The 9,333-nt window shown below is 29.5% G+C and overlaps 2 protein-coding genes across 5 annotated transcripts; one reads left to right on the forward strand and one right to left on the reverse strand.

The window, feature by feature from the left end:
* The first annotated feature begins 138 nt into the window (after positions 1–138).
* LOC117242572 (myotubularin-related protein 6) lies at positions 139–4,327 on the forward strand. The gene is made up of 13 exons (XM_033509364.1): positions 139–317; positions 611–724; positions 809–971; positions 1,040–1,197; positions 1,278–1,403; positions 1,473–1,607; positions 1,713–1,845; positions 1,920–2,146; positions 2,241–2,491; positions 2,557–2,697; positions 2,765–2,891; positions 2,959–3,225; positions 3,294–4,327. The coding sequence occupies exons 1-13, from the start codon at positions 294–296 to the stop codon at positions 3,435–3,437; spliced, it is 2,010 nt and encodes a 669-aa protein (XP_033365255.1). The 5' UTR covers positions 139–293; the 3' UTR covers positions 3,438–4,327.
* LOC117242573 (calnexin-like) lies at positions 3,299–8,880 on the reverse strand. 4 transcript variants are annotated; one of them, XM_033509366.1, is made up of 10 exons: positions 8,260–8,880; positions 7,914–8,166; positions 7,018–7,313; positions 6,229–6,888; positions 5,998–6,138; positions 5,721–5,846; positions 5,314–5,436; positions 4,909–5,070; positions 4,719–4,815; positions 3,299–3,478 (listed from the first exon to the last, which is right to left on the reverse strand). In XM_033509366.1, the coding sequence occupies exons 2-9, from the start codon at positions 8,155–8,157 to the stop codon at positions 4,759–4,761; spliced, it is 1,809 nt and encodes a 602-aa protein (XP_033365257.1). In that variant the 5' UTR covers positions 8,158–8,166; positions 8,260–8,880; the 3' UTR covers positions 3,299–3,478; positions 4,719–4,758. The 4 variants fall into 4 exon arrangements, with proteins under 4 accessions (XP_033365257.1, XP_033365256.1, XP_033365258.1 ...); XM_033509365.1 differs by lacking the exon at positions 3,299–3,478 and having other exon boundaries at positions 4,471–4,815; XM_033509367.1 differs by lacking the exons at positions 3,299–3,478; positions 5,314–5,436 and having other exon boundaries at positions 4,471–4,815; positions 8,260–8,878.
* Positions 8,881–9,333: the final 453 nt, after the last annotated feature.

A 9,333-nucleotide genomic window follows, 5' to 3' on the forward strand; every position in this document is an offset into this window, starting at 1 on the left:
TTTACTCTTCTGCTGCCATCTATGACTAACCCATAAGAGATTTGAAAGTTAAAAAACAGAAATGTGTCGATAACTAAAATGAATGTCAATGTTTTCATCTAAATATTCGACAAGCTACGTTCATGTAATCAGTAATTAATTGCGTATATCAAGGCAATGGGGAATATATCTTTTTCATATTCGATAAAAATAGGTTGAGAACCCCTGTTACTGTCTGATAAGTCAGTGGTAACCAATTTACAGCCCGTCAAATGCTTCATCAGGTGTAAACAACTGTGAACGAACAGAACGAAATGGATCAAATAAAAATCTCGAAGGTATCGTGATAAACACCTTTCATTTGTCGTAAAGCTGTTTCGAATGAATTTTTAATCACAATTACGAACATCTGTCAATATGACATTCACCAATATGTCTTTTCGTTCACTGCATATTGATGTCTGTAAAAAAAATAACAACAAAAAATAATTGTCCTTACATAATTGTATTAGAATGAATGTAGAAAATTGTATGCATTTATTTTCAATAAATATATACTTTATAAAATATATATCTAGAATTTAAAGAATTGGAATAACATCATTATGATATGCAAAATTTATAATTCCAGGTGGGGAACGTGAGGATTTTAGATAAATATAGTAACAACCATTCTGTTGGTACTCTTTATTTAACTGTAACACATCTTATATTTACAGAACGAAGTGGAAAAAAGAAAATCTGGGTATGAATATAATTTTATTACGATCATTTGTTTTACCTTTATTCCCAAGTAATATAAATATTTTTATAAAGCTTTTTACCATAGGTGTTATATACTCACATTGCGAATATAGAGAAGCAGCCATTGACTACGACAGGCTCCCCATTATGTATTAAATGTAAACACTTTTTCATTGTAACATTTGTTATTCCAAAAGAACGAGATTGCCATGATATATATCTTACTCTCTCAAAATTGTCTTGCCCAGGTAAACATTGTCCTATACAAAGTAGAGCTTAAAAAATCAGTTTCTAACATTGTATGTTTTGTTTTTAGTAAGTTTAGATGATCTTTATTGTTTTCATTATCAAGAGAACAAAGACACCTTACCGCAACATGCAGGATGGAATTTTTTTAATGTACAAAGTGAATTTCAAAGGCAAGGTGTTCCAAATGAAGAATGGTCTCTAACGTATTTAAATACAAATTACGAGGTACAAATTTTATATTTGTTTTAAAGTATAATATTCATTGTGAGGTTTTGATGTTCTAAACATATTAATTCAACTTTTAGCTTTGTGATACTTATCCAAAATATTTGTATGTACCTAGTACATGTGCCAACAGTATCTTGATAGGCAGTGCAAAGTTTAGAAGTAGAGAAAGATTGCCAGTTTTAACATATTTATATTCCAACAAGGTATGCGTAGTTATTGAAATAGATAAAATATGAAAAAAATAAGCAGGTCCTATGTAAAATATTTTACAGGCTGTTATCTGCAGATGTAGTCAACCTTTATCGGGATTTAGTGCACGATGTCCCGAGGACGAACAAATGATGTACAATATTTTGCGAACAAATCCTAATTCTAAATATATGTACGTCGTAGATACGCGACCACGAGTAAGTCTATAAAACGTTCACCAAAATATGTTCATAATTGTAAACCGTCTTCAATAATACCATTATAGAGATCAGTTACGTTATACCTTTTTAATATTTATTTAGATCAATGCCTTTGCTAATAGAGCTACAGGAAAAGGATATGAGAACGAGAATTTTTATGACAACATAAAATTTCACTTCTTTGGTATTGAAAATATTCATGTAATGAGAACAAGCTTAAACAAATTAATAGAATGTGAGTCTTTTATTTTAGATTTTTTACGCAAATTATGAATATTTATTATTTTCATATTTTTAATTATTGTATAGTACAAAGGATGACATCAATGAGTGCATTTTTAAGTGGTTTGGAAAGCAGTGGATGGTTGAAACATATACGATCTATTTTAGAGACTGCTTGGTTTATTGCTAGAGCAGTTTCAAATGGAGTTAGCGTAGTAGTGCATTGTAGTGATGGTTGGGATCGCACTGCTCAAGTATGTTCATTGAGTGCTTTATTACTGGATCCATTCTACAGGACAATTCAAGGTTTTCAAGTAAGAAGTGATTGAACATTATTATTGTTATGATTATTATCATAAATTTTTAATTTTTCAAAACCAGAACTAAATATTTTTGTTTCATTTTCAGGCATTGATAGAAAAAGACTGGTTATCGTTTGGACATAAGTTTAGTGACCGATGTGGTCACATTAACTGTGATAACAAAGAATTAGCCCCAATTTTTACTCAGTTCGTTGATGCAACATATCAACTGTTGCAACAGTATCCCCATAAGTTTCAATTTAACGAATTTTTTTTGATAACTCTTCATGATCATGTACACAGTTGTCAACATGGTACTTTTATAGGGAATTCAGAAAAAGAAAGACAAATTCTCAGGTATTATTTTCAAGTAGTAATTTATCCTTACATAAGTAATTTATTATATTTTTAATTATTTTTAGAGTATCGGAAAGAACATATTCTCTATGGGGATACATTGCAAATAATATGCACCAATATATAAATCCTTTATACAAATGCAATCGTTTCAATGAAGAAACTAATCCTGTTCTCCAACCTAAATTGGCTCCACAGTGTATTATGTAATATATAATTTTATTTTGTAAACGTATTCAACAATTACAAATTACATAAAAAATAATTTTCTAGTTTATGGCGAGGATTGTACTTTAGATTCGAGAATGGTATTCATCCGAGAGAAACGTACGAAGATTATCTTTCGATAATGCATGATCATACCAGTTGTTTAGAAGATCACGTTAAGCTTCTCATAAAGGTATAAATATTGTTTGACAATTTTTTTTATTTATTGGATTTTTAATGTTGCTTGTTACTATAAACAGAGAGCTAACTCTTTGAGTTCAGTATTGAATTTAAATAACATTAAAAAAAAAGTACAAGGGAAACTAAAATTCGATAATAAATACACAATGGATCCATTATCCGAAACTATCATAGAAAATACACCAACTCACGAAGAGAAAGCAAAGTGTAAGATAAAAATTAGTCAGTTACAAAACGAATTGAAAACAGTTTCCTTGGACTGGAAGTTATTCCGTAACATGGAAGAGTGTGCATGTTCTACTACATTTGACGCATTTAATAAAAAGGTAAATGTATATTATAACTTAAGATTTAATTTAGAATTAGAATTATATTTCCTTCCTCTTTTTTTCAGCATCACTGTTGGTCATGTGGAGAGGTATTATGCACAAGATGCATGGGTGCACACACTGTTCTTGCTGGACATAATTCACAACGTGCAGTGCCTACTTGTAAGTCTTGTACACAGAATTCCAGTATTCCTTCTACTAGTCCCTAAATTTATTCCTTTGAACACTTATTTAAATTTGTAATCTGTACCTAAAATGTATATTATTAGATTATATAACATTAAGGTAGAAATAAGATAGTAACATAAACTAAAAAATTTGATCTGATGGAAACTGTTAATAGGGAATTGTATATTTCACATTTCTTTTTTTTATATGTATTCGAACCAAAGCATGTCGATTTTAAAGAAAAAGGATATATAACATAAGAGAGTATTACGAATAAAAACAATTTTATTTTAATGATCCACCGCAAATTGTATTATAATAACTATTCTTCTAATAGTATACAATCATACCTTTTTAAATAAGACTGTTTTTTTTATACTTCTATTATAAGATATGCAGATGACAAAACGCAATGTTTTGTTTTTAAGGTCAGAAACGGAGTCTCCCAAAAATAAAATTTAACTATTTTACATTTGCTTATATCAATGTAAATATTATATAATATATTATATCAATGTAATCTTCTTTTTAATTTTACTTTTTTAATGAAAAAGATAATAGCATAATTTAGTTGAATTGTTTTAAAAAGTGTTGATTTTTTCGTAAATTTAAATAGAAATTTACTTTGTTTTTGTTGTGAACACGGAGGAAAAGGATTTTCAGAATCTACTTGTTTGATTATTTTTAAACAATTTCAGACTTATCACTTATAAATAATACAACATAATATAATACATAAAATTATTTCAGTCACATTGCATACTTTATTAACATAATAGCAAAGGAATGAAACATTATTTAAGAAAAATCGTTACATTGAATAATATAATACATGCCTATGAAAAATATTAACTGGTAATATTAAATAACAAATTCTATATGGATTGTGTGTAAAACATTATTGGACACAAGCAACGAACTTTCTAAAAAAGACACGTCATCCGCTCTGTTATACAGAAACTGTGAATAAATCTATTCTATTATTCGTCTTTTTTTTCTTAATATAAAATAACAAAAGTTAAATTGCTACATAGTATTAAGACATAAATAATTACATCAAACATCATTCTTACAAAACTGTTTTCTTTTTTTTTTTTGAAGTACTTGTATCACTCATACGCGTGAGAAACATGCTTCAATGTGAAAATTATTTTGCTTAAAAAGTATGACTTAATGAAAAATTACACATGAGAACAAAATATCTAATTTTTAGATAAAAATCTGGCTTCTAGTGACATTTTATAATATATAATTAGATACTGAGAAAAATTCTAACGTTTACAATGCAAGTGTCAAGTGGAATGTGAGTGTTGCATAAATACCTTAGTAGTACGAATTCCTTTCATATAATCTTAATTCATTCTAGTCTTTGTTTGGTTTTCTTCGTCGTGGTCCATCACCACCTATTGCTGGGTTATCCTGAAAGCAAATTAAAAATTAAAATAAATTTCAAAAAATCATTTTTATCATAACATAGAAACATAACATAACATGGAAGAAATTTTTACTAACATTATCTTCACTTTCTATTATTTCTTCAGTTTCGTTTAACTTTTCAGTTTCTTCCTCTGCTTCAGTATTAGGTAGCTGATTTTCTGTTTCTTCTTGCTTCTGTGCTGTTTGTTCATTTGCTTCTAAAGGTTGTTTATCTTCATCTTTTACATCATATTTATCCTAAAAGAAAATTTATAAATTTCTTACTTTACAAAGATAGAGAATCTTTTATAAAAATAGGAAAAATTACTTCCAAATATTTTTAAAAAACCAAGATTTAATATTAACAAACTATCGCAATTAACGTAATACTATCGTTACAAAGTGCATAAGGTAACTATAAAATTAAAACTACTGTGTATGTTTTATACAGTTACTATATTAGAAAGGAATAGTTTATAAGGCTTGATGATTCTTTTATACCTGAGAAGCTAAGCAGCAGTAATATATTATTAGCAATATGGCGAAGCCAGGAATTATTATACATGTACCGCATATCCAGCGATGTTCCGCAGCAAATACGCCAACCTGATGCCATACACTATACTGTTTAAAATAATCATAAAATTACAAGTCATACAATTTACACTGAATTTACTTAAAAACTAATAATCAATTAATAAACTTCTAAATATTTATATCTCTCCTTTAACTGTTTCACTACTATTTTGTATAATTTATAGCTGAGAAATGTGTACAATTTTTATACTATATGTAAACGATCTATGTGGATACATTATTACTAAAAGTCTAGTCATCATATTGCTATACTTTGGTACCAATATTACAGATATGAGAGCGATTTGCACATTTGAAATTACAAAGTATACCTCACGAACTCGTTTCAGAAGATACCAAATATATAATACAACTGGTACTGCACAGTATATAAAATACAACACCCACCAGCCTGGTTTATAATTTGTTACTTTTAATATGCGACCCCATAAAGTTACCTGCATAGTACAGCGTATATTGATTATATTGATTATATTGCACATCTCATTAAACTTATACCTCTTTTAAAAAATAAATTAATTCATAAATTTAATTCAAGTAAATGTTGGATTGCTATTTTTCTTTGGATAGAAAAGAAAAATTGCTTACACTCTCCTTCTCGATTCTAGCCCGACGTACTTCGAATGTATCTTCCGCCCATTTTCTTGCTACTTCTTCATCATCAGCAACAAGAATATTATCGAAGAGAATGTCCGTAGACATCGACCAAAGTTCAAAGCCCACAGCAAACTAGAAATCCAAATATGAAACATATTCTGTTCAACAAAACAAAACAACAAAACAAAATTTTGTAAAATATTATAATATATAGAAACATACAATAGGCATCATCCGGAATGGATGTTGGTCATTGAAGTAATTAGGATTATGAATTAGTTTTGGCTTCCATTTGCCTTTATAATTAGGATTGTTAATCAAGGGTGGTGACCATTTGCCCTTGTATCGAGGATTCTTTTTCATCTTTTGCTTGTATGGTCCACATCCTGGTGCATCTGCACACTTTGGATTTGGAATTTCTGGAGGTTCCCATTCTCCATCCATTTCAATATCCCAATCTTCAGGTTTTACAGAGTCAGGATTGGGAATCATAGGTGATTCGTCTTCGAGCCATCCTTCAGGCATGATGTCGTCTTCATCGACAATTTGTGCTGGAGCATCTTCGTCCCAATCGTCTGGTTTAACAGCTGATAGGTCAGGGATCTTTTCCTTGTCATCCCAATCTTCTGGCTGAACATCAGTAGGATCTTCTATTTCCAAAGGTGGATTGACTGGTGGAGTGAAATCATCCAGCAAAGATCCAGAATTTACTACCTTATTATCGACTTTGATTTCAAAACTATTATCTGGACGAATGATCAAAGTATATAGGTGAGACTGCTTGTCTTTGAAAAAATCTTCCAAGCGCTCTCTAGGTTTCTTACAGTGTTTTTCTTCTATCGAACCATTGAGAGGGTTTTTATGTCGAAAGATAAAATGCAGCTGCATTAGAGGAAAGCAACTAATTAATTTTGAAACAGTTTTGTAAAAATAAAATTGTTTTATTTATTTTTTGTTGTTTTATTTGTTTTATTATATTATTCTTTATATTATTATTATATATATATATACCTTGTGATTGTTTCCACATTTATCAGGACCAAACATTATAGTATAGGGAGTTTTATCATGGAATTTCTTTAAATCTTGATGCTCTGCATCCAGGGTAAGCAATTTCAAATAAGCCCCACTACATTCTTGGCCTTCTTGAAAATTTACTTCGTATTGTACAATTAATGGATTATCACCGAAGTAAAATGGTTTGGATAATGTAGTGGATATAGCAGCATGTCTAGCTTTACTCTTAAGGACTAGCCCCAGATCTCCCTCTTGCGCATGCTCTTTAGGTTCTTCTATGGACCAAATTCCTACAAAAATAATGTAGATTATAGTCTCATGTCATAAAAATCAAAACATATCATCAGTTTAGTAGAAAAGTAATACAACTAGGAAACAAATTTCTTTGTTATGTTTTACACTAGCTTGGATTTTGAAGGTTTCTAGCAAAAATTGTCTCTTAATTCTAACATTTTCCTTACTACATATATAACTATAGTGTAATTTTATTAAATAAAATAATGACACACCCATCTAAGAGAATAGTACATTACCAGGTTTAAATTCTGCAGATATCACTTATATATTTCAAAAGTGTCACAACTCAAAATAGTTTACTTCTACATTGTAACATTAAAACTATGAAAGGGAGATTTCAAGGACTAATAACAAGAAAAAGCATGAAAATAATATTTGACTATTCTTTCCTAGAGTCTATCCTTTTTGTCAATGTTATATGTTTATTACAAATAATTTTTCGCTTCACCTGAAAAATTTTTTTGACTTATGTTAATTTTTTAAATACATGCACAATATCTTAAAATTGATCATCTTTTACATGGATGTGTGCATTGATCTCTTTTGTAAACTGAAGACATATATGAGTAAAACTAGAAACAAGAGGTTATAACCATCATATTTCGCTATATCTTCATCAACAGAGTCTTTCTTGGCTTCTGACAAGACCCAAGATTTCTTAAACTTCTCCTCGTTGTCGAAGGTCTCTACTAAATATGCGAATCCAGAAATTTCGGGTGTCTTATATACCACCTTAGCCGCTGTATCCTGAACATTGCTATCACCACTCTCATTAGCTTTGATAATACTACACAGCAGACATAAATATATAATTAAATTCGCTACAAGCCTGGCCATCTCATATTCCTAGAAATGAAAAGAATGCAAAACTTTATGAAGGAAAACATTGATTACGAGATGTAATATAAAAAAGTGAATAGAAAAGAGAAATTCCCTTACCAAATTCAGTCGACGTGCATTGATTTTTCAGTGAACAGAGTGAAAGAAAAACGTCGCTCCGTGGGTAATTTAATTAAGTAATAATAGTAATTCAATTATATAAGAGAAAAATATCCGTTTGTAGCTGTATTTCAAAAAGCGACAATACCGAAAACGAGGCGTGCAATGGAAAATAGTGCCCCGCTTAATTAAATTAATTGAATTATCAAATGATCCCGCGGTTATAGCAGCGGATTAAAATAATAAAGCTTAAAGACAATTCGACTGAGACGTATTTAAAAATATTAGGTTCGATTTAGCCTCTTATAGATCTCCTTTTTACCTGAAGAGGAAAATTGATTGACCTTTAAGGAAATTGTATTTCCATTCGTACATTCTCTGACGTGTGATATTAATGTAACATACCGATCACTGATCCCCTTGAACCTCGTACAGTAAAACCACGTCACAGTGATTCCCAATACAAAATGCGGAATCCTCCAAAATGGGAAAATATTCTAATAAACGATAATTTGTATTTTATTTTTGCTTTAATAGCCGTAAAAGGGAATTTATATGCAAAAGGGTTTGTTTTTTATTGAAACGATTATTAAATATTATAGTTTTTGGTAAATTGTGTAAAGATAGGGAAAAAATCTAACAGAACGTTTGGTAATATTTTTCTTTTTTTCGTGGCAAGGTTGTAATGAAATATCGAATGTCGCTGATTGAAAACCACTGATGATAATCCTACTATGATAACAGAATTATAGGTTCTGAATCTAATGTTGCGTAATTTACGCCAAATAATTCTTTAATCCTTTAAATAATGATGTTATCATTTTATTATTAATAAATGATTCTGAATATTTATCCTATACGATATTCATGAAAATATAGTATGAAGTGCGCGAAATTTAAAAAATGTTATTTAATCACTTTTTTTATACTGTAAAAGAATCATACTTAAAGAGTTTCGATCTGAAAGATAATCATGCAAGATTAAGAGGTGATTCTATGTGTAAAAATAAATCGAAAACGTAAAGTAACATTTTTTCATACAAAGCTTAATTTTAGTGAAAATCAAGTTTAAAA

Source organism: Bombus vosnesenskii, unplaced genomic scaffold (genome assembly GCF_011952255.1).
Source record: "Bombus vosnesenskii isolate JDL3184/JDL3185 unplaced genomic scaffold, Bvos_JDL3184-5_v1.1 scf7180000016274, whole genome shotgun sequence".
In the NCBI taxonomy this organism is placed as follows: domain Eukaryota; kingdom Metazoa; phylum Arthropoda; class Insecta; order Hymenoptera; family Apidae; genus Bombus; species Bombus vosnesenskii.

What these genes read in the sequence shown, in the direction of transcription:
- LOC117242572 (XM_033509364.1), top strand. Translation starts at nt 294, where the DNA reads ATGGATCAAATAAAAATCTCGAAG. An exon ending in ATTTAAATACAAATTACGAG is followed by an intron (nt 1,198 to 1,277) that starts GTACAAATTTTA and finishes TTCAACTTTTAG; the next exon opens with CTTTGTGATACTTATCCAAA. An exon ending in TTGACGCATTTAATAAAAAG is followed by an intron (nt 3,226 to 3,293) that starts GTAAATGTATAT and finishes TCTTTTTTTCAG; the next exon opens with CATCACTGTTGGTCATGTGG.
- LOC117242573 (XM_033509366.1), bottom strand. Translation starts at nt 8,157, where the DNA reads ATGGCCAGGCTTGTAGCGAATTTAATTATATATTTATGTCTGCTGTGT. An exon ending in AGATATAGCGAAATATGATG is followed by an intron (nt 7,314 to 7,913) that starts GTTATAACCTCT and finishes TTATTTTTGTAG; the next exon opens with GAATTTGGTCCATAGAAGAA. An exon ending in CATTCCGGATGATGCCTATT is followed by an intron (nt 6,139 to 6,228) that starts GTATGTTTCTAT and finishes TTGGATTTCTAG; the next exon opens with TTTGCTGTGGGCTTTGAACT.